The sequence below is a fragment of the Salmo salar genome, chromosome ssa23 (assembly GCF_905237065.1).
Source record: "Salmo salar chromosome ssa23, Ssal_v3.1, whole genome shotgun sequence".
NCBI lineage: Eukaryota > Metazoa > Chordata > Actinopteri > Salmoniformes > Salmonidae > Salmo > Salmo salar.
In genome coordinates, this window is record NC_059464.1 from 27,687,581 (window position 1) to 27,712,692 (window position 25,112).

The window sequence follows — 25,112 nt, forward strand, 5'->3', positions numbered from 1 at the left end:
CTAGTGCTGTCTTTAAAAATATATATATATATAATAAAATGGTCCAATTAATTAATTTGCTAATATTCAATCCGTATCGCAGAAATTCAGTGTTAGAGTGATTTAAATTTAAAGGCAATATTCCCTTGTTAGCGGAGACTGAATTCTCTGTAAACACTGCAGATTTCGTTTCAATAGGAAATTACCTGAACATTTCTAGCTTCGACGATACAGATTTAAATGTGCCTTTGGTGTGTATAATCTGTTCATCTTTTCAGTGATGCTCAATAATAGTAACATTAAACAACATGTTTGTATACTTTCAGGACGAGGATGGGTGTTTGTCATAATACATTTAAACACTTCCGTCACTGACATCTTCATTTTATAACAACCTGAAAGACAATGGCCTCTATTCAATCAGATACACTTCAGGCAAAATCATAGCAGTTGTTTTGGTGGTGTCAGAGGTGGAACTGTATTAGAGTTGTCAAATCCACAAGTGGCTCCTGACATTATACCTAAAGCGGACATTGCCATTGGTTGCATGGAGTCGCATTAATAGAAATTCCACACAGCCTAGTATACAAGTATGAACACTGGAATCAGAGATGTAATCTACACCTCAATTAAGATGCTAGAAATCATCATTTCATTTTTCAATTTGAAGCCTCCCCCTTTCTCCTCCAAACATAACAATGGTCATTATGGCCAAACAGTTCTATTTTTGTTTCATCAGACCAGAGGACATTTCTCCAAAAAGTACCATCTTTGTCCTCATGTGCAGTTGCAAACCAGTCTGGCTTTTTTATGGCGGTTTTGGAGCAGTGGCTTCTTCCTTGCTGAGAGGCCTTTCAGGTTGTGTCGATATAGGACTCGTTTTACTGTGGATATAGATACTTTTGTATCTTTTTCCTCCAGCATTTTCACAAGGTCCTTTGCTGTTGTTCTGGGATTGATTTGCACCTTTCGCACCAAAGTACGTTCATCTCTAGGAGACAGAACGCATCTCCTTCCTGAGCGGTATGATGGCTGTGTCGTCACATGGTGTTTATACTTGCGTACTATTGTTTGTACAGATGAACGTGGTACCTTCAGGCATTTGGAAATTGCTACCAAGGATGAACCAGACTTGTGGAGGTCTACAATTTTTTTCTGAGGTCTTGGCTGATTTCTTTTGATTTTCCCATGATGTCAAGCAAAGAGGCACTGAGTTTGAAGGTAGGCCTTGAAATACATCCACAGGTACACCTCCAATTGACTCAAATGATGTCAATTAGCCTAACAGAAGCTTCTAAAGCCATGACATAATTTTCCAAGCTGTTTAGATGCACAGTCAACTTAGTGTATGTAAACTTCTGACCCACTGGAATAGGGATATAGTGAATTATAAGTGAAAAGTGCCTGTAAACAATTGTTGGAAAAATTACTTGTGTCATGCACAAAGTCGATGTCCTAACCAACTTGCCAAAACTAGTTTGTTAACAAGAAATGTGTAGAGTGGTTGAAAAACGAGTTTTAATGACTCCAACCTAAGTGTATGTAAACTTCCGACTTCAACTGTATATACACAGTATATATACACACACAGTGCATATAAACTCAGCAAAAAAAGAAACGTCCTCTCATTGTCAACTATGTTTGTTTTCAGCAAACTTAACGTGTAAATATTTGTATGAATATAAGATTCAACAACTGAGACATAAACTGAACAAGTTCCACAGACATGTGACTAACAGAAATGGTATAATGTGTCCCTGAACAAAGGGGGGTCAAAATCAAAAGTAACAGTCAGTATCTGGTGTGGCCACCAGCTGCATTAAGTACTGCAGTGCATCTCCTCCTCATGGACTGCACCAGATTTGCCAGTTCTTGCTGTGAGATGTTACCCCACTCTTCACCAAGGCACCTGCAAGTTCCCGGATATTTCTGGAGGGAATGGCCCTAGCCCTCACCCTCCGATCCAACAGGTCCCAGATGTGCTCAATGAGATTGAGATCTGGGCTCTTCGCTGGCCATGGCAGAACACTGACATTCCTGTCTTGCTGGAAAGCACACGCAGAACGAGCAGTATGGCAGGTGGCATTGTCATGCTGGAGGGTCATATCAGGATGAGCCTGCAGGAAGGGTACCACATGAAGGAGGAGGATGTCTTCCCTGTAACGCACAGCGTTGAGATTGCCTTCAATGACAACAAGCTCAGTCCGATGATGCTGTGACACACCGCCCCAGACCATGACGGACCCTCCACCTCCAAATCGATCCCGCTCCAGAGTACAGGCCTCGGTGTAACGCTCATTCCTTCGACGATAAACGCAAATCTGACCATCACAACTGGTGAGACAAAACCGCAACTCGTCAGTGAAGAGCACTTTTTTGCCAGTCTTGTCTGGTCCAGCGATGGTGGGTTTGTGCCCACAAGCGACGTTGTTGCCGGTGATGTCTGGTGAGGACCTGCCTTACAACAGGCCTACAAGCCCTCAGTTCAGCCTCTCTCAGCCTATTGCAGTCTGAGCACTGATGGAGGGATTGTGCGTTCCTGGTGTAACTCGGGCAGTTGTTGTTGCCATCCTGTACCTGTCCCGCAGGTGTGATGTTTGGATGTACCGATCCTGTGCAGGTGTTGTTACACGTGGTCTGCCACTGCAAGGACGATTAGCTGTCCGTCCCGTCTCCCTGTAGCGCTGTCTTAGGCGTCTCACAGTATGGACATTGCAATTTATTGCCCTGGTCACATCTGCAGTCTTCATGCCTCTTTGCAGCATGCTTAAGGCACATTCACGCAGATGAGCAGCGACCCTGGGCATCTTTCTTTTGGTGTTTTTCAGAGTCAGTAGAAAGGCATCTTTAGTGTCCTAAGTTTTCATAACTGTGACCTTAATTGCCTACCGTCTGTAAGATGTTAGTGTCTTAACAACCATTCCACAGGTTCATGTTCATTAATTGTTTATGGTTCATTGAACAAGCATGGGAAACGGTGTTTAAACCCTTTACAATGAAGATCTGTGAAGTTATTTGGATTTTTACTAATTATCTTTGAAAGACAGGGTCCTGAAAAAGGGACATTTCTTTTTTTGCTGAGTTTATATAGATGCATACATACGCACACACTGAACCGGTCACAAGTTTTTGAACACCTATTAATTCAAGGAGTTTTCATTATTTGTACTATTTTATACATTGTAGAATAATAGTGAAGACACTAAAACTATGAAATAACACATATGGAATCATGAGGTAAACACAAAAGTATTAAACAAATCAAAATATATTTTATATTGGAGATTCTTCAAATAGCCACCCTTTGTCTTGATGACAGCTTTGCACACTCTTTGTTTAACACTTTTGTGGTTAATACATGATTCCATATGTGCTATTTCATAGTTTCGATGTCTTCATTGTTGTTCTGCAACATAGAAAATTGTAAATGAAAAAACCTTGAATGAGTAGGTGTGTCGATACTTTTGACTGGTATTGTACGTATGTATGCGCGCACACACACACACACACACAGACACACACAGAGAACAAAAATTCTAAACTTAACATTCAAGAATTTAAAAGATTTTACTGAGTTACAGGTCAAATAAGGAAATCAGTCAATTTAAATAAATAAATGTGGCCCAAATCTATGGATTTCACATGACTGTGAATAAGATAACATAACTTGAAAAAATGTTTTAGGTGCGTGGATCAGAAAACCAGTCAGTATCTGGTGTGACCATTTGCCTCATGCAGCGTGACACATCTCCTTCATATAGAGTAGATCAGGCTGCTGATTGTGGCCTGTGGAATGTTGTCCAACTCCTCTACAATGGCTGTGCGAAGTTGATGGATATTTGCGGGAACTGGAATACGCTGTCATACACGTCGATCCAGAGCATCCAAAATATGTTCAATGAGTGACATGTCTGGTGAGTATGAAGACCATGGAAGAACTGGGCCATTTTCAGCTTCCATGAATTGTATACAGATCCTTGTGAAATGGGGCAGTGCATTATCATGCTGAAGAAACACGGTGATGGTGGCAGATGAACGGCACGACAATGGGCCTCAAGATTTCATCATGATATTTCTGTGCCATCGATAAAATGCAATTGTGTTTGTTGTCCGTAGCTTATGCCTGCCCATACCTTAACCACACCGCCACCCTGGGGCACTCTGTTCACAATAGCAAACTGCTTGCCCACATGATGCCATCACGTGGTCTGCGGTTGTGAGGCAGGTTGGACGTTCTGCCAAGTTCTCTAATATGACTTATGTTAGATAAATGAACGTTCAATTCTCTGGCACTAGCTCTGGTGGACATTCCTGCAGTAAGTATGCCAGTTACATGCTCTCTCAAAACTTCAGACATCAGTGGCATTGTATTGTGACAAAACTGGACAATTTAGAGTGGTATTGTATTGTCCCCAGCACAAGGTGCACCTGTGTAATGATCATGCGGTTTAATCAGCTTCTTGACATGCCACACCTGTCAAGTGAATGGATTATCTTGGCAAAGGAGAAATGCTCACGAGCAGGGATGTAAAGCTTTTTGTGCATATGGAACATCTCTGGGATCTTTTATTTCCATGAAACTAAGACTTTATACGTGTTTATATATACACACACACAATCTGTGTGCCCAAACAATTACAGTATATAAAACAAACTAAAGACAGGCATTTTGTTTTACTCTGTAAAATGATAATACTGTACTTTGAAGGAGACCGATTAAATATTTTGTCTTGAATTAGAACAGTCTTTCCGGTCTTATTTGTGGATTCGGTTAACTCCGGCTATCTTCAATTACTCATAGGTTAATATATCCAACAAGTTAAGATCTGCTACTGACAAAATTGTTTGTTGGTCTTGAAGTCCACCCTTCTGTTACTGACGGCAGCAACGTGGTTCCTGACTGTTCTTTTTGGTAGTCTGTTGATGGGGATGCGCTCCAGTGAGTCCACCACCTGTGGTTCCGCCAGAGAATGGGCCACCTGGACAGAAGACTTGACAGTGCAGTTCTCAAGTGTCTTTATTTTTTTTTCTCCCTGTGATCTGTCACGCGTCCAATAGCGCTCTGGAGCTGCTGGCCACAAACACACTAAGCCAACAGGAGGCTGGCAAGCAGGGGCAAGATTTTTCTGGGTAGAAACTGGGTGAGCAGATGTTAATTCATTTGATCTCTTTGTATGCGGATTTGCATCGGCAGAGACAAGAAAATCCGTTTGATGTTCCAGCAAATATACACAGATAATGGGAAGGGTTACAGACAACAGAGCTATTGTAAAACAGTCCCTTTAGGCACAATGCAGCCAGTTCAGCCAACTCAATTGGCTTCTCAGGATGGAGCCAAAGAAAGTCGACCAACGGTTCAAACCGGTTTTGATTTATTAAAACAAACAATGAAAGTTGAGTTAGCACAGACATTTTCTCAACAATATTAGTGCTTGGGCTGCCGAGTGGCGCAGCGGTCTAAGGAACTGCATCTCAGTGCAAGAGGCGTCACTACAATCCTTGGTTCAATACCAGGCTGTATCACATCCGGCTGTGATTGGGATTCCCATAGGGTGGCGCACAATTGGCCCAAGCATCATCCGGTTTTGGTCGTCATTGTAAATAAATTTATTCTTAACTCACTTTCCTAGTTAAAAAAAAGGTTAAATCTATCTTCTCTTTAAAAATAGACGTGTCCCGTTTTTTTTATCCTGTAGTATTTTAGTAATTTGACTTCTAAAACACAATCTCAATCCATATCAGATACTTGTCAGGGAAAATATGTTTGAAAAATTAATTCTGAACCTCGTCAGCTTAGCCAGTATAGCATAGGCTTATTGTGGCTATGCATACATACTGTATAAATCTAGATGTTTTATGGTATTAGCTACTAATGTGAACCTCTAAATTACAAAGTAAAAATGTTGATACAGATTGTTCATGTTACGTGACAAATTTATAAAGAGCTTTAGCTCCATGCAGCCACTAAATTGTATGTTTAATTAATAGGCTTTGATTAAGACAACATATTATGGGTCTCAATACAGTCATATGATTGTGTATTACATCACTCAAAGTCACTGTTACTTTCTGAACTTATTACTCTTCCTATTCTTCTTGCCAGCACCAATGGCTGCTTTTTCTGTCATGATCTGTTGGTATTTCTTCTTGTTGTTGCTGTTGAAGTTAAAGGGAAAGTATTAGCGCTTGACAATTCAAGTAGTTCATATCAGATAATCAATGTCAATTCAATTGTTCTGCATACCTAAGAACTCTATGCCAAAAGCATATTTTCAGGAAGACACAAGCTATGAAATTCAATACCGTACATGACACAGAAACTTACTGTCTGAACTCTGCATCAGCAAGCAACTCCTCCACCATGGTTCTCTTCCGGTCTTTCTTTGGGACACGGGAATGGTAGAAGTCCACAGGGCTATCTACTACTGTAGCAACCTGCGACAGAAAAACAAACAAATACAACATTTGGGGGAAAGATAGTTTTTTTATGGAATTTCTTGTGGAAGAATGGTGTCGCATCCCTCCAATACAGTTCCAGACACTTGTAGAATCTAGCATTTACCTGTATAACATGAACCACTGAGAAAACAGAGCACAGTTGAGGGTTAGATGCTTACTGACCTGGAAGTACTTGGGGAATCCATCTCTATCATTCTTCTTATAAAACCGCTTGGGGTCCATAGCTCCACGCATTTTCAGTGCTTTGAGGTCACCCTTTAATTCCTCTGTCATTTCAGGAGCCCTCATGTTAAACCAGCCGGCTCCAGTGGTCTTGTCCCTCTCCTCCTGAGCATGGCAAGACGAGGAAACATGTCAGTCAGGATAGTCAATGAGTGAACAAACTGAACAAAAATAGCTCAAATGTAGTCAAACTATAACGACTACTTGTCCTTGCATCACGCTGCTGGTGTTTGCTACTTTCTCTTCTAAATTAATAGACAAAGGCATATGGACTTGTACTCACTTTGCGCTTCAGTTTAGCAGCCTGTTTGGACTCCCTGTATGGAGGCACAGCATCTCTCTTCTCAAACTCTGGGCCAATAACACTCTTCTTCATCAACTGCCAACAGAGAAAATAAATCACAATGTAGGAGAAAATCAAAAAAACACAGATCCATTAAAGTCGAAAGGTTTGAAATTGCATGAAATACTTCCTCATTGAATTACCCAGCCTTGCATAACTACACAATTCATTACCAATTATACACCATATATCACCTTCAAAACAAAATCAATTAGTCATTTACCTCATCTTGGCTCTTCTGTTCCTTCAGTTTTTTCAGGGAGTTAGAGACTGTCTTTGATTTGCTGCCATCGAAATTGATGTATAATCCCCCAAGCTCCTTCACTTTCAGGCCCGGGTCAATACGGCTGGACAACTCTTTCCTATAACGGATTGTAACAAATAATTACCCAGGAGGCGCAGCATTGTCCATTCTCCAACTAGTTCAATATTGATATGTTAATTAATGAAAATGAATGTGAAAAGTCTTTATACGTGCTTGGCATTGCAATTCAATAAAATAGCTCCACTGCATTAGATTAAAAAAACGAATCCTGCTATACATTCAGAATAAGATGGCATAGTGGTGCTGGAGCCACAACTGTCAAATTAAAATATACATTTTTAAAGCACAGATGACAACTGACATTTGCATGACCAAAACAGATACTTACAATTGTGGATTTCTGCTTGTGAAGAGGACTTGTTCATCTTCGTCATCATCATCTCCCTCTTCATCAACAAATTCTTCCTCATCTTGCGCTTCTTCAATGGCCTCCGTGTCGCACTTTTCCTTCTCATCCACATAGTAATGTTCATCTGACTGAAGACCAGGCTGGGTGTCTATGACAAACAGGCCATCATCAGCTGAGGACTGAGCAGCAGCTTGGGGTCTGGATGGGCCCGCCGCCTCCTCTGTACAGACAGCTTCCTCGTCACCCTCAGAACCCTGTCTATCCCTCTCATCCCCTTCCCCAGAATGCTGACTGTTGTCGTCGTCATCCTCTTCATCGTCACTGCTCTCCAGCAGACTGACCACGCCAGATTTCTGTATGATGACACAGTCTCTGGACTCCTCCAGTTTGTCAGCATCAGACACACTGACCTTCAGGCTCAGGCTGGAGGTCACCTTAATGGGCTCTGTGGTATGAGGGGCTTCATCTTGGTCAGCCGTTTTATTCTCAGCTACTAGTGTGCTGCTGACATCCATAGCCTCCTCACTAGGCACTGCCTTACATTCCTGGTTCTTTACCTCCAATGGAGGATCTGTGTGGGTGTTTATATCCACGGTCTTTTTCTCCTCTTCCTCAGACACCACTATAACAGGGGACATTACATTTTCACACGCTGCTACTTTTACTGTTTGCTTAAGAGAGACTTGTGAATCAGCTGGCGTCATCGTCTCCTGTTCAATTATCACTGGGGCGTCCACATCGGCTGCATCCTCAGTGGACAGCTCCCTCTGCTGGTCTTCTGCAGGCTCACAGACTGCCTCAGCCATCTCTGTATCAGCACTCTCACAGATGGTCACCTTCTCCTGTATGTTTTCCTGAACAGGGACATCCACCATAGAGGTATTCTTCTCTGGGTCTTCCCTGGCGGTTGTCTCGGTTGAATCCTGTTGTACACTAGTGACCTCTGGCATCTCTGCATCCTCAGAGACTGTCACACTCTCTGTACGCTCCCGAGCAGGTGCTGCATCTTGGATGGGCGCTGCTGGTTGACCGATCACTACATCCTCAAGGGTTAGAGTCTTATTTTCTTCCCGCACTTCTTCTATCATGGAGCAGTCTGGATCAGCGTCGACTGTGTCCTCCAACACTACGCTTTCTTCAGCAACCTCAGATGCTCTCACCTTATCTGACTGGCATAGGGCTTTCTCAACTAGTATATCCAGGGCCTTGGCTGTCAGCCGGGTAACTGGTGCTGCCCTGGAACTGCTGTTGGATCCAGTGCGACTACTGCAGGGAGTGCCCCTACCTCTCACCAACCTAGGACTCCCCAGAGGGGTATACACATCAGTCAGGTCAGACTCAGAGTCTGAAACAGTGGTGCCTGTTTGTTTCAGCTCAGACAGCCTGCGAGTAGACCTCCTGGGAGTCATGCTTGGCCCAGACTCAAAGCTCTCTGAGTCCTGGGGACTCTGGGGGTCACAGGGACATCCTTTAAACAAACCTCTGCTTCTCCTGCGGGGTAGAGGAGAGTTGGAGCCATCAGTGGTTTCCTCCAAATGCATGGGGATAGCTTCAATAAACCTTGCTCTCCTGCTTCTGGTAGCTCTGCGCACCGTGGAGGTCTGATCACCAGAGACACAGGACTCAGGATCAGAAAGCTCTGTGTCCTCGGTGTGACACTTTGAAGAAGCCCGGCTGCTGGACACGGCAGTCCTCCTGGTCACTCTGGTCTGCGAGTCAGGCACCTTGGACTCAGACACCACAGAGCTGCAGGACTCTGCCTCTGAAACATCCTTGTCCTTTTTGACAGAGTCCGTGAGAACAGCCTTCCTCAGACTCCTGGTGGCTCTGCGAGTGTTTGGTCTTCTGGAGACAGACAATGAACAAGAGTCTACCTCAGACACGCCCTCCTCCTTCGTAGTGTCAGGCTGTTCCCCACCTGCAGCTCCCCTTTGGCCCCTGCGAGCTGGCTGTGTGTCGGGGATAGCCTCCATATCTGATATAGCAGAACAGCAGGACTCTGACTCGGACACGTCAGCTTCATGGGTGGAGTCTACCTGGTTAGCAGAGACAGTTTCACGTTTAGATGCCCTGGTCTTCCTCTTCCCGGTGGAGCTCTGGGGCTTGGAGGGAACATCTTGCTGGGAGTCACTGGTCACCTCAGACTGGGTTGCAGTCTCCCCTTTATCAGCTGTCCTCCTGGTTCTCCGAGTGGACACTGGAGTGGCCTGTGGAGAAATATTATTTGTCAATACCGGTACTTCTGAACTAAGAGGTCACAGAGAGACAAATTACTTTTATAGCATTTTTTACAAATGCAGTAGTTATTAAATCAAATCCATCTCTGGCATGATGAATCTATTGAAAAGCGTTGGGTGTTTCGGGAATCGACAACCATCAAATACACAGGTATGTTTTTGACAGTGGAGCAGCGCTAAAACGAATGAACTCAAGACATTGACCACGTTTACATGCACACAATATATCCTGCGTACGATCTTATTCGGGATAAGCTACATGCACCTTTGATATTCCGCTCACAAGTATCCCTGTATCAATAAATAAACAGAATATTCCTCATTTTAGCTCATATGTGTTAAATGGAATAGTAACAAATATGGACATTGACTGTAGACCTATAACCTCTCACATGCCAACTGCTCAGCATATGTGAGAACTCCTTCAAGACTGTTGGAAAAGCATTCCAGGGGACCACCTCATGAAGTTGGTTGAGAGAATGCCAAACTTGTGCAACGCTGTCATCAAAGCAAAGGGTGGCTACTTTGAAGAATTTCAAATATATTTTTATTTGTTTAACACTTTTCTGGGTACTACATGATTCCATGTGTGTTATTTCATAGTTTTTATGTCTTCACTATTATTGTACAATGTAGAAAATAGTCAAAATAAAGAAAAACACTGGAGTAGGTGTCCAAACCTTTGATCGGCACTGTATGGATTTTTTTTAACTGATCAAAATCAATCAATCCAAACTGTGCAGCAGCCATTTGATGAATGGAAAGAGACGTGTGACAAAACACCTAAAAGTTTAATGACATTGGGAAATTGCCAAGCCTTCGATACTGGTTAAGGCTACAAGGTAAGGAGTAGGAATGTCCCCAACTAAAACAAACCTTGGGCGACCAAGAGGTCTCTTCTTTCGACCAATCAACATTTTTTACGTTTATTTTTCCATATATAAAAACACGCTGTGTGTTTTAATACAGTCAACTGTATGCACTGAGCTTGTCTGATACTTTAAGCACACTGTTTGATGAAATGAGACACACAAATGACTCCAGAGGGAGCCCGACGGCAGTTGATTTGGGCCGGACTTGCCATGCTGTGTTAAAAAAGACAGCTAATGCCTATGTGACAGGCGCACGCTGTCGCTCTTTCATCTCCCTGCTGCAGCGACCATACATAGAACAGGAAGTGTTCATCGCGCTGTCGGTGGGGCTGAAGCCGCAACATAATTAGACATCTCTAGTTTCTTACTTGAAAAGTTGTGTTACCAAAATCCCTCTTTTGTTTCGGAAAAAAACATTCCCTATTTCCTCCCCCTTGCTCTCTTTACGTGACATGTACACATCACATGCACATAACCAATAGAGCCTGACCTATAGCATATCATAATGACATCAATAAATTGGCTATAAACTCCAACACAGCAGCATAATGGATGCAGAGGATGTGACAAATAAACTTGAAAAGGGGGTATGTTTACAGGTTGCTCAGGAGGGAAAGGGGAAGTCCAATGTGTGGAAGACATTTGACTTAGTGTGCGGAAGCTTACAAACGACACTAAATAAGTGTACGAGTCTAACAAATAAAATGTGTAAAGGCCTTTATTACTGCAAAGACTAAAGTTGCATGCATTCATGAATGCAATTGCAGACATGTTGCAGGTAATTTATTGTTTAGGCTAATTGTTCAAGGCTAGCAAAATGTGTAATGCATCCACATAAAGCGTACTTAACTTTTGTAATTCGTTTCACTGCATCAGGGATAGCGTCAGGGAAGGCACCAATTCAACTGCGCACTGAAGATTAGGCTGTGTTTCAGAACCGCAGACAGCAATGCTGGTGAAAGCCCATTTGTCACAAAATATTATTTTTAATAGTGTTGCAAAATTCCAGGAATTTTCAATTAATTCACTAGTTTTCCGTAACTCGTGGTTGGAGGAATCCGGATTTCCTGTTTATTCCATCCTGATTCCGGCAAACATCCCCTGGTTTTCACAAAATCCCGGTTTAATTTATTGAATGTTCCAGTTATTTTGCAGCCCTAGTTGCACCAATGTTCTTATAATACAACCATATACAATTTATGTAGGCCATGTCTTGAGCTGTGTTCAAATACCCATACTAACATACTACACATAATGAGTATATACACACTACATACTAATAGTTCATTTTACTATACTGTAACCGAACAGTATCCTTTCAGTTGAGCGTACAAACGCTTTGCCTGTCTACCGGAAGTTGATGCGGTTGCTATTCAACTTCTTGCTAGCTAGCATTAAAAAAAATTACTAACTAGACATCGTACGACTCCATTAACAATGTCCACTGAGAACGCACAACGAATATAGCACTTAGCTAAGAATGAATGGAATAATCAAGTCAATACATGTTGGGAAGTTAGTTCGACAGCATATAGTTAATATACTGGCATGTTCGATATATTAGTAGCCAAGTAACGTTATGTAGCTAGCTAATATATTGGTACACACACCTGTAATTATATGGTATGCGGTTCTTCAGGTTAGCGTATCTAACAAATTGTTAGCCAACAATGTGTAACATAAGTTGTTTGAAAAGGCATTACTTTATTACATTGCTCAACATTTTCTTAAATTTGTTAAAGCAATGAATTTGTATCCGCTCTCGTCAGACTTCGGCTGCACATTTTCCGCCATTTTCTTGTAATCTAAAATTGTGAAGCCACGCCCATTTTCATAAGAATTGCATTTATTTGCCCTAAAAACAAGGAAATGCTTAAAAAAAAAAAATAATATATAAATAAAAGTGAGGAAAAAGTTTTATATATATATTTTTTTTTTACTTACGTGTATTTAGTAAATATTTTCTTAACTCTATTTTCTTACCTGAATTTTTGGTTACAGGCTTGTAAGTAAGCGTTTCACAGTAAGGTCTACACCTGTTGTATTCGGCACATGTGACAAAATGTGATTTGATGTAAACGTGGTCATTGATTAACTAGCTAGCTATTTGATTTAGGTGTAAGTGATGAGCTGAAAGAAAACTCTAACAAGTTAACAGTAGCAAGCTCTCCAAGACTAATTTGTGAGTGTGTAACTTCAGTTTAAATGGCATGTAATCTTGTAAACAGCGGATTGCCTCCTAAAAACAATAGTGGAAAAGTGTTTTTATGCTAGCAAAACAAATGAGGGACTCAAGCTAGGCTAGCTAACGTGTTGCCACGTGAATATGAATTAGCAAGTATTACACACTGAAAACGACCTGTACGTACGAAATGCGCTGAACTGTATCTAAATCATACACATATCTACCCATAATCACGCAAGTAAAACCTACCGTAACTCCAGAGGATTCATCAGAGTTTGTTTTAGTTGGGGAGCATACGCGTACTCCTCTTCTGGTGGCCACCATCTTGCTCGCGCTGTTCTGTCTCACTTCTGCCACATGTGTTCCCAACGTCAGCCAGACTCCACCAATTTTCTTCGATGAGGTTTAACGGCGGTTGGCATCCAATAAATGTTGCATTACCGCCACCTACTAGACTGGAGTACAACTCCCTTATACTTTGCTTGAAAAATAAAATTAACACATACCACTACTTTCCCCAACGCTACACATTCCTATGTCTCATGCCCTTCTGCATACGTCCTACATCTAGGAACCTCCCTCCTACACACTGCTGCCACATGCCCATAAGTTTGACAGCTGTAACGTAACATATTTGGTACAAAAGCTCACACAGGAAAACGTATATATCCTAACATCACTTTGTCTGGAAAGGACTCAACATCAAAACTAAAAAAACAGGCAATGATTCTCGTTTCACCATTCATGCCACCCTGACTGTGTGGCAACAAACGACAAGCATCATAAACACCAGGAATGTTCCCCTTCAATTGGTCAACTTTTATATTTACTGTTACCCAAGTAATCACTCCTTTCAATGGCACCCTTTCCTCAAGAGCAAAACAATTCACATTTCTTTCCCCCATTAGTTTAATGCGGATTCTCCCTCTGACCAGAAGAAACACAAACAATTATCACAAGACCACTTCTGGTTACCCTCACCGATTCCACAGCACCCAGCTGTTTTCACCACAAACGGATCAGCCAAAAGGCAAAGGGTCCACTGTTTCCGAAAACTTCACTCCTGTCAGACTCATCTTTATCCTGACCCTCGGTGCAAGCCTCGGGCTCCGAGACCTTCACCACACCTACCACCTCCGGTACTTCGACCTCATTCACTTCCAGTTGGCCTCCTGTCTTCAGCTCACTTTTCTTACACTTTCTACCATTCTTATTTAACAAACCATCTCCCTTTTTTTACACCATTTTTAACCAACTCAAGCTCATCCTCTCTCCCTGACCTCCTCTGCCTCTCATTTTCCCTCCATTCCTCCTCCCCTGTATTCCAAGTATATATCTCCTTATAATACTGCACTTCTCCTGACATACATCTTATTCTTGCCTTCTCAAGGGACACCATTTAACTGGCTGTCACAATCTCTGTACGATCAGCACAAACCCCTCGGGATGTAGTGCTCAACAGTGCATCCCAGCTATAAAGCAGCTCCTTCATCTTGATGTTCTTTATCAAAAGCTACCGCAAAGCGTTTCCATTTCAAACAAGCGCGCTGTTCCAACCGCCATCTCGCTTCATCGATCAAAACCTGACCAATGGAATTGCGATGCATGCTAAGGAACATAAACACATTTTCTGTGTGGATGACAGTACTCCAATGAGACTATAGTCTAGTAAAGTTTATCATTCGAGGAGGATTTATGTTATAGATACCCCGTTTTTATGTGATCTGAAAGAAATGGATAGTGATCATGTGCACCCATCTCTTCCAATGAACACAAAACACTTCAAAAGTGTTTAATCATTTAATAAACCCAATAGAACAATACAGGAAATGGTAACATTAAATATGAATTATTATAGTACAATAGAGAACTCAAACTTCTTAGGATTGTGGACCCCATCTGGAAGAAATGCCATGATTAATAAATAAGACATCCACCCAGACACTTCAGAATTTATAATTCATTTTCCATGTCAATCTGGAATATTCCAGTACTATCACATACACGATAAAGGTGTCACACCTACTATGAATGTAAACCTCATTTGGGGATATTTCTCATGTTACCACTTAGATGGGGACACATTTTCTAATAAGGAAATCATATGAGCAGTTAGGGGGATAGGACAAATCATGTCCTGGTATACCCTGTCAGTAGCACTGGGCTTCAAAAAAAGAATATACAAAGATTTGCCAAGACAATACTTTAACATCCATAAAGTTGTTTCTAAAAATCAAATAACTACTGTACACTAAATCAAGAGAAGTTTATGAACTAACCATAATTTTTTGTTCACTTTTCACTCATCAGAAATCTATTGGAATTAGGCTCTTGTCCCCACTGTACAGGGTGCCAGTATTATACAGTAGAAAACAGAAGGAGCTGTTCATACACATCAGAGCACACTAGGACTTTACATCTCTCTCTCTGTGGCTTTAACAACCGATCCAAAGTACTCACCTCTACTTCATTTTCTCATCAATTTATAATGTAAAAATATATCATGGGACACTTCCGTAGTGGGTTAGAGGCTGTTTAACCTTTAAACTGATTTGCAATAATTCTAACATTGTACTAAAACCATCTATACAATTTAATTATTTCTGTGGTTCCAATTCAGTTTTGTAGCCATGTTTGTTAAAAGTTGAGCTACCTCTATCCCTGTCTTAAATGCATTGGACATGAGTAACATTTGAATAACAGATTTTCAGAGGACATGCTACAGGTTGCTTCTCTTTGAGTGAACAAGGTAGCCTTTTGCTTTGATGATCCCCCTGCTTTTGACAATGATGGAGTAGCGCAAAACCCACTCCAACCTCCAGTCTGCTACGTTCAGGTCCTGAGTGCTCTCCTGCACTGCCTCCTGGAAGCTGGCAGCAGTAATCAGTTCTACAGGAAAATACAATGTGTTAATTCAGTGCCCCTCAGAGCACACACAGCCTTTCCTTAACATGTATTATTTGATTATACAGTGAAAAGATTACAAATTGAAATGATCACAATCTTCACCTTTTGAGTCATTATGAGTCAGTAGCTGAATGTCAAACTCCTTGGCAAAAGCAGTCAGGTCAGGGGGCATCACACAGCAGGAGGCCAGATTCACCTGGTTACTACTGGGTTTCACCTAGACCAGGAGAAAATCAATCAATTCAAAACCCCAAATACACCAACGCTAACCTACAACAATCTGACGGTCTCGTCAGCATCACCACTCACCTGGGCCCAGTTGTATAGCTGCTCCAGGAGCTCCTTGTCCAGGTCGGAGGTTCCAATGGCAGCGATTTTGTGGCTCTGTACCAAGCCCTCCAGCTCCCTCCAGGCAGGCTGCAGGTTCTCCAGGGTCTGGCTCTCCCCCTCAGGCAGAACAGGGGGTGCAATGATCACCGAGTCCAGCTGGGACACAGCCAGGGCCTGACAAGCTGTCACAAACAGTCTTATGAGCATGAAACAAGTATACAGTCAGTGCATACTTCTTAAAGCTGAAATCTGTAAAAGGGGAAACCGTGCCTTTGTTTTGCTTAGATAAAACAGAGAAGAGGAGCTTCCAGGAGCGTGGTAAAGAAAATATATACAGCACAGTACATATTCTGGTGTTCTGCCGCACATTCAATAATGTCGGGGGAAGGGGAAAAAAAGTTTGTTGTTTGAAGTGATCAACATCTTTGTTGTTGTAATATCCCAAACAGACGTGATAGCTTCTGCCTGTACGGATTTCATCTTTCAAATACAAATTCCAAACAAATTGAGGTAAGGCAAGGAGTTGGCATGCAAACAAAAGCAGTTCACTGATACTAAAGCCTGTTGCATTTTTATTTGACATGGTCAGGTCTACAGACAATCGCCTGTACCAAATTACTTTTCCGTACAGTCACCGAGTCAGTGGTCCCTTGCTGTTTTGTAAATGTAATACTCACACTTATCGACTGCATCTTTGATTGAAGAGAGGTCTGCCTCGCAAATAAATAGTTTCACTGTAAAGCAAGAATATGGACATGTTAATAAAAACGCAAACAATCAGTAAGGCACCAAGAATGGTATTTTTGTCATGAAATTCACATACTGGGCTCATAATTCCTTATGCCAATGCCACACAAAACTCTATGGTATCAAAGCAGGGGTTCCCAAACCTTCAGGCCAGGGACCCCTTTCTGATAGCAAATTCATCAGAGACCCCCCTCATAATCAGAACACAACTCGAGTGAGATAAAAAAAATTGCATACAAAGAGTTCTACTATGATTTTGGCAATGCATGGCCCAACGAATCAAGTCTCCATCCCTGGGAAGGAACATTTTAAAAACCCATTTGGGAGTGTTCAAGCACATTTCCTTCAATTCTACAGATATTGTCAAGGGGCAGAGAGATTTTTTGTTGTTGAAGCTAATATCCTGCAATTCATCACATTTTTGCTATGAGGCAGAAAGAAAACTTAGCAGTTTTAAAGCTTAGATTACAGTGCATTTATGTAACAACAAAAAAAGAAAAAGAATTGTGGAGCACTGTAGATACCAATATCCCTGTAAGCCTCCCAAGCCCATGCTGCCCAGGGTTAAGAATATAACATTTTAGAGTAATAATTGCATTTTATTACACCCTCTAAACTTACTCCAGGGATCCCTTGGCCATTAAAAAAAATATATATATATTAATTTGAGACATAATTATGTAAAAAAGTGGGGTCCATGGACCACTGAGAACCCCCTGTCATAGAATACCAGAAACTCACCAGAGACCTTCAGCTCCTCCCTCTCTTCAGGTGTGATTGCTTCTGTAGCTTGAGGGATGGAGCAGTCAATAGTGTCTGGTAGGTCCTACATTTACAACAAACGGACGTGTTAGTCAAAGAAAAAGAGTAGCTTAAAATACAAAGAAAAAAGCAACATCAATATTGCCTTAACTTTGTCCAAATACAAACACCTGCTTTCGATTTCACAATCTTGTTGTGGGATTTCGTTGCAGGGAACATAAGCTTTGACTTTGTGTATGTAAGACCCCCCCCCGCTGTACTCACTGAGCGTGCGGAAGCAGATTAGCTGACCCCAACAGAAAAGCAACAGGGCAAAGCCACTCGAACTTCACAACAGAAGCACATGTAGAACCTTTCACAGCCAACTTTGCATGAATAATTAGTATGACAGTTCCCTTTCATCAGTCTGATAAATTCATTGCGGTCAATCAACAGGCAGCTATTTTGTTTTCCCAGCAGGAGAACGCAACTGCATAGTAGTATCGTAACATTGTGACTACTGTGAGCTCCAAAAGTATTGGGACAGTGACCCCTGTTGTTTTGGCTATTTAGTCCAGCACTTTGTATTTGAAATGATACAACATCTGGAGGTTAAAGTGCAGACTATCAGCTTTATTTTGAGGTTATTTTCATACATATTGGGTAAACCGTTTGGAAATTACAGCACTTTTTGTACATAGTCCCCACATTTTAGGGGACCAAAAGTATTGGGACAAATTCACTTATGTGCATTAAAAGTAGTCAAAAGTTTAGTATTTGGTCTCATATTTCTAGCATGCAATGACTACATCAAGCTTGTGACTCTACAAACTTGTTGGATGCATTTGCAGTTTGTTTTGGTTGTGTTTCAGATTATTTTGTGCCCAATATAAATTAATGTTAAATAATGTAGTGTCATTTTGGATTCACTTTCATTGTAAATAAGAATGTTTCTAAACAATTCTACATTAACATAGATGCTACCATAACAGATTATCATGAATGAATCGTGAGAAAGTTAGATGCACTATGTACAAAACGTGCTGTGATTTCTAAACGGTTCAACCGATATGGATGAAAATACCCTCAAATTAAAAGCTGACAGTCTGCACCTTAAATACACATAGTCATTGTATAATTTCAAATCCAAAGTGCTGGAGTACAGAGCCAAAACAACAAACAGTGTCACTGTCCCAATACTTTGAGCTCCCTGTATAACTCCTGTTCCCTGAAAGAGGGAAACGAGTTACAACATACTATGGAGAGTCGCACTCTCCTGACTTCAGTTTAAAGATCTACAATCACGCCTCGCAGGGCCAATGAAATCTCTGCCTCGCTGGAAGCCCCGCCTTCCACAGTTGATAAGCGCGAGGCTCGGATTCATTCCTTCAATTTAATACCACTCTTCACGAGCTCAGGGACGGGTGGCCAAACAGGTGTTGTGCCTTGTTTCCCTCCTTCAGGGATCAGTTGTTATAGTCATAACGTTACGCTCCCTTTCAGTCAGTCAACTTCGGTACAACAAACTACGGAGAAATAATAGTCATTGCCCAAGCTGACCCCAGTGGTTACTAAATGAAGTGGCCCATGGCAGAGCAACCTGACCTGACCCAGCCAGATGTGGCAGTCTGGGTATTGCAAACACAGTGCGCTGCCTAGTGACTTTCCTCTGTACGTAAGCACACTGTGGGCTACACAGAGCAGTGACTAACGATAAAACCTCAAGAAAAAAAATAAGTTTGGCGATGACCAACTGTCCGCAGCACAAATAACTCCTACAGTCAATCCTTTAAACAACAGCCAAGACACTGCCAGACCCCTGGTGGGGTAGCGAGTACACCGCTAGGGAACACTTGCTGCGATGTGCCAGGGAGATATCGCCCACTGGATTGTAGAGGCTACGCTCCTTAAAAGAGCGTCCTGACGTGAGCTGGATTTGCAAAACAGACAAAAAGCTGGTCACATAACCACCTGGGTCCATTCAGTGCATGTGCGTAAAGCTCACACCGGACACAGGGCATATAACCTTTGTTGCTCTTCAGAAGCAAAATGAAGAGATGAAAAGGGAAATAGCTCAAAGCTAAGGACCTGTAGGACATTGCCATGACTTTCGGGGCTAAGGCCGCATTTGGAAACAATGTCACCTTAGTCGCCTGGGGCAAACGAAGTACAGGAAGGTGTACGGATAACACGTGGAGGTCTCCAACATATTTAGCTGAGGCCAAAGTCATGAGCAGGGAGGTTTTGTAGGAGGATCTTCAGCTCCACCGACTCCAGAGACTGAAAAGGGGACACACAGTGCCCCAAAAACCAGCACCAAGTCCCATGTGGGCGCAATAGGTTTAGAGACTGTGTACCCCTTTCAAGAACTGCACAACGTCCCCAGTGTGGCTCTGTCAATTCCCACACGACACGCCCACATAGAGATCATGTACACTTTTAAAGTAGAGAAAGCCCGTCCCTGCTCGAATAGCTCCTGTAGGAACATATGGATGCACCTCAGAGCACAGAAAAGGAACCATCTTATCAACAGAGCACAAACACTTGCCACAAATGCATAAGGTCCTCTCGTGGAGGCGCACTTGTGGACTGAATGGTAGCGATAACATTCGGAGGTAAACCTCTAGCCATCAGATTAGCCCACTCTGGGGCCAGGCAGAAAATAACCAAATCCTTGCACGCCAAACCTGCCTGTGCACCTGGCACAACAGGTCACTGTGCAAGGGGTGTGGCCACAGGTCCCCGCCTAAAAAGGTGAATGATCTCCGCGAACCAAGGCTGCTTGGGCCAACGGGGAGCCACAAGAATCAATGATAAGCTCTCCTGGTGCACCCTCTCCAACATGGGTTGAATCAGAACCACTGGTGGAAACGCTTAGAGGGTCCGAAGCCACTGGTGCGCCAGAGCGTCAGTTCCTAATGGTGCACTCTGTTCTCTCATCAAGAAAAATAGACGACAACGCGCGTTTGAGTTAGGCGTAAAGACCTATGTCGGCATTGCATAATCTCCCATATCTGGGTGACCACCCAGGGGTGTAGTCTCCACTTCTTAGCAAGAGGGCCCCCCCGGATAGCAGTTAACTGATATGCCAGGCACTCTGACACCGCCAATACTCCCTGAATTGAGTAACCCTCGCACAGCTGGCCCCACCCTTGGGCGGGACGCGTCTGTCGTGACCATATTGCGGAACTCCCGGACCATGAGAAACCCTTGTGATAGTAGTCAGCGATCCCTCCACTGGGCCAGTGCTCTGAAGGCATGTCAAGGACACCTGAATCGAGTGGTTTAGGTGGCGATATGTATCCAAGCGCATGGCTAGCAACCAGCACTGGAACAGTCAACAATAGTCCCAGGGGAATGACCACTATCATAGAAGCCATCAACCTCAGTAGGTGCAGAAACTGGTGAAAAAGTACCGTGCGCCTCAACCTAAACTGGGCCAAGCAGAGCTGAAACCCAGACAACCTCTCCGGGGTTAGAAAAGCACAATTTCCAATTTTCCAGCCCCCTTGTGGACAAAGCTAATCACCCAATTTATTCCTTTCACCATGGGGAGAATGGTATACCCCTTGAGCCCTGTGAACACCATGGAACGCGGGGTAACAGAGGAGCTTTAAACATGGACAAAATTCCAAACTAAATTGTGCTTCCGTGAGACTATAGCCTGGATGAAGCCCGGTCCCCGGATGAAGCCGTAACCCCAGATGAAGCCGTAACCGTTTGGCCGTAACCAAACGTGGGGGCACTGACATCACAGTAATGTTTTTGTTTAGGGGCTCACCGGTTGTGCAGTCCTGTGAGAAGGCCCCTCACTCCAGAGGTTACCCATGCCCAGTGCTCGGAGGCAGCTTCATCATTGAAGGTATACCCCGCAAGCCCCGCTTCCTCCACTCTAGGAATGTGATTGCCTTAACGCCGGAGGAAAGCTAGTAAACTTAATTTGCCGGAAGTTATGCATGCTAGCCGACGTTAGCCATGAGGCTTTTAATCTAAGATAGCTAGCCACTGATCGCAGCACAATCCATTTAGACTAACCAAGCGACTTAATGCAAGGTACATATACTAAACCGGAGCTACCCAAGCAATTCCACCATTAGGAAGGCGGAATAGCTAGCAGTAACTAGCTTAAATGGCTAGCATGCTATGCATCGCTTTAGGGAAACACCAAGCTCCCTAAAGAATGCTCCACGATTGTCAAGAGAACCTGCGCCACAAACGAGTATGGGAACAGTGACAGCTGTCTCCTTGTCTCGCACATGAACTGATTCGAGTGAGGGCAGCCTAAGCATGCACCGAGCCAAGTCATACAAGACAACAAACTTGAAGAACTAATTGTATGGCATTAGGAAACTTACGAGAACCATACAAACCTCAGCACACAACGTCCAGGGGGTGAGCACGCTTAGTTGGCGCAATGTAAGACAATCTCATGTTCTAACTGTTTAATCAGCTTCTTGATATGCCACACCTGTCAGGTGGATGGATTATCTTGGCAAAGGAGAAATGCTCACTAACAGGGATGTAAACAAATTTGCGCACAAAATTTGAGAAATAAGCTTTTTTTTGCCTATGGAACATTTATGGGATCTTTTATTTCAGCTCATGAAAGATGGGACCAACACTTTACATGTTGGGTTTATATTTTTGTTCAGTGTGTGTATATATAAAAAAAACACATTCCTTAAAGTATTATTTTTTTAAAGACTACTAATGTTACTGTCCCCACTACAACAAAAATACATGTTATTTTGTCCTTGAAACATTTAATTGAAATACTATAGAAATCTATTCATTCCTATGGAGGACCACTCCAACTGGGGAGTGCCAATATGGCCAAACAGTGCTTCAAAGCCTCTCAATGGCCAATACAGAACATCAGCAATCCAGGATTTATATACATTATTGTTATCACCTGCGGAAGGCAGGGCTTCCAGCGAGACACTTTCATTGGCCTTGTCAGGTGTAATTGTAGATCCTTTAACTCTAGTCGCGAGAGTGTGACTCCCCATAGTATGTTCTACCAAACTTGACTGAAAGGGAACCAATGGTTACACAAGTGTTTTTCATTATGGATCCATCCCTGCTAGATGATGTAAAATGTTAGCAGGTACTGTAGACACTTGGTCACTATGGGAACTTGGTAAACAGGGATTATGGACACTTGATACTGTTTGGATGTTGGTGAATAGCTGTTATGTAGCTATGTGTGTAATAAAATATGTATGGGAAATACAACTGTGGTGTTGAATAGCGAGTGGGTGGACGGAGTGGTCTCACCGTTGGTGAAGTTGGTGGTACGGTGGCAAACCACTCATTAAGAGTGGCTCGAACACAGTCTTGAATCTGTAATGCAACAAAACAATTGAGTGGACTGTAAATTAATAGCGGTGTTAACAGGGTTGCTATAAACACTTGTGGTAACTAGGTAGGGCTTTCATGGACACCTACAGATCATGCAATGATGCTAAATTATCTAACATTACTTTGAAAGATTGTCATATGGAAAGTATAGGATTATTTTGTACACTGCTGGGCACAATGGGTGATTTGTACAGTATGAAAGTGTGTGGCCAGAGCTATGGCTTGTTATACAACTATGAAATGCTGTAGGGAGTCTTAGTTACATGTATGAGAGTCAGGTGGTGCACAGCTTCAATTAAATAGTTATGATTGTTCATGCTAAATAAAGGCTGGCCTTTTAGAACCTACACATGACAAGTCCTTGTTCTCAAATTGATCATGCATTCTTGAATCTCATTCTCTGGTGAATCCTGGCCCAGATACTTTTTTTTTTTTTAAAGGGTAGGGGCCTGGATCAGAAAAGTATCTGTGACCAACAGATATCTGTATTCCCAGTCATGTGGAATCCATAGATTAGGGCCTAATATTTCTTTCAATGGACTGATTTCCTTATATGAACTCTAACTCAGTAAACTCTTAAGTTTATTATTGTTCAATATAGTTAGCTATTTAACGTTGAGGCTATGGTTTTTCAAGCTAACTAGTTAACGTTATCTGGCCAGGGGTGTATTCATTCTGCCAATTCTGTTGCAAAACGTTTCTTAAACGGGAGGGAACGGGACCTACCTGAACTTGTCCGTTTTTGGACCATGGCGATTCATGACTATACTCCAACTGACAAATGTTGCACTATTTTTTAAAAACGTCTTACTTCAGCTAGCCAGTCAGTTGTGACAGAGTCCAATGGTCAGTCTTACCTCTTCGCTAGGTGAAGACGGACATTTTTTCTTGAGACGGCTTCGGTTTACTAAATTCCCCGTGTGAAGATACAAAATCGTAGCATGGTTGAGGAGCACCTTAGCACTGGTGGTGTGATTATCCATGTGGTGTCCTTGGTAGTCAATAAATGTATCGTGGTAGAAGGCCTTTATGAACTATTCAGCAACTTCAGTTACTTTATTCTAACAGGAGTGACCTCGTTTCCAAACGGTAGCAACCGCTGAATTAGAATGACTTGCATTTGTAGATTATTTAGCTGGCGGCAGAATCTAGTTATGAGGACGCCCACAATGTAACCGGGTGCTGTGTGCAAAATCTGGCATGGATTTCTGGAGTCTTTTAACCAAGAGATTGTTACAGCTCAGCAATGGTGTTATCTGACTCACTGTACATTGGAATATACACTGTAATCATGACACAGCTTGTTTCAAGAGACCAGATGTTCCATTTTTAATTCAACATTCATCCCTTGACCCTAATCAGAGGGCACACACCCACACAGAAGACAGTTTTGGCAATAAACAGTTTAAAGACACAGTCAACTTAGTGTATGTAAACTTCTGACCCACTGGAATTGTGATACAGTGATTTATAAGTGAAATAATCTGTCTGTAAACAATTGTTGGAAAAATTAATTGTGTCATGCACAAAGTAGATGTCCTAACCGACTTGCCAAAACTATAGTTTGTTAACAAGAAATTTGTGGAGGGGTTGAAAAACTAGTTTTATTGACGCCAACCTAAGTGTATGTAAACTTCCCACTTCAACTCATTTGTTGACTTCTGTAACCGTAAAAGCCTTGGTTTCATGCATGTTAACATTAGAAGCCTACTCCCTAAGTTTGTTTTACTCACTGCTTTAGCACACTCTGCCAACCCGGATGTCTTAGCCGTGTTTGAATCCTGGCTTAGGAAAACCACCAAAAACCCTGAAATCTCCATCGCTAACTATAACATTTTCCGCCAAGATAGAACTGCCAAAGGTGGCGATGTTGCAATCTACTGCAAAGACAGTTGCAGAGTTCTGTATTAGTATCCAAGTCTGTACCAAAACAATTCGAGCTTCTACTTCTAAAAATTCACCTTTCCAGAAACATAAGTCTCTCACTGTGCCCTCGATACCATATGTGAATTGATTGCCCCCCATCTATATTCTGAGCTTGTGCTAGTAGGTGAC

General features: G+C 42.4%; 2 protein-coding genes across 2 annotated transcripts; both read right to left on the reverse strand.

The window, feature by feature from the left end:
• Window positions 1-5,334: 5,334 nt before the first annotated feature.
• On the reverse strand, window positions 5,335-13,520 carry dnttip2 (deoxynucleotidyltransferase, terminal, interacting protein 2). Its single transcript, XM_014169509.2, has 7 exons — window positions 13,221-13,520; window positions 7,657-9,884; window positions 7,227-7,365; window positions 6,944-7,039; window positions 6,601-6,765; window positions 6,305-6,414; window positions 5,335-6,135 (listed from the first exon to the last, which is right to left on the reverse strand). Exons 1-7 carry the CDS (start codon window positions 13,293-13,295, stop codon window positions 6,042-6,044), a joined length of 2,907 nt encoding a protein of 968 aa, XP_014024984.2. The 5' UTR covers window positions 13,296-13,520; the 3' UTR covers window positions 5,335-6,041.
• A 1,237-nt stretch (window positions 13,521-14,757) lies between these two features.
• LOC106584335 (glutamate--cysteine ligase regulatory subunit) lies at window positions 14,758-24,217 on the reverse strand. Its single transcript, XM_014169510.2, has 7 exons — window positions 23,915-24,217; window positions 22,974-23,039; window positions 17,697-17,781; window positions 16,886-16,942; window positions 16,188-16,390; window positions 15,981-16,095; window positions 14,758-15,860 (listed from the first exon to the last, which is right to left on the reverse strand). The coding sequence occupies exons 1-7, from the start codon at window positions 24,038-24,040 to the stop codon at window positions 15,691-15,693; spliced, it is 822 nt and encodes a 273-aa protein (XP_014024985.1). The 5' UTR covers window positions 24,041-24,217; the 3' UTR covers window positions 14,758-15,690.
• Between the last annotated feature and the right edge of the window lie 895 nt (window positions 24,218-25,112).

Coding starts and splice junctions, on each gene's coding strand:
- dnttip2 (XM_014169509.2), bottom strand. CDS start 13,295: ATGGTGGCCACCAGAAGAGGAGTACGCGTATGCTCCCCAACTAAAACA. Junction 7,366..7,656: donor ACAAGCAGAAATCCACAATT/GTAAGTATCTGT, acceptor AATCCGTTATAG/GAAAGAGTTGTCCAGCCGTA. Junction 6,766..6,943: donor CTGCTAAACTGAAGCGCAAA/GTGAGTACAAGT, acceptor TGCCATGCTCAG/GAGGAGAGGGACAAGACCAC.
- LOC106584335 (XM_014169510.2), bottom strand. CDS start 24,040: ATGGATAATCACACCACCAGTGCTAAGGTGCTCCTCAACCATGCTACG. Junction 16,943..17,696: donor GGAGGAGCTGAAGGTCTCTG/GTGAGTTTCTGG, acceptor CTTGCTTTACAG/TGAAACTATTTATTTGCGAG. Junction 15,861..15,980: donor GACTCATAATGACTCAAAAG/GTGAAGATTGTG, acceptor ATTTTCCTGTAG/AACTGATTACTGCTGCCAGC.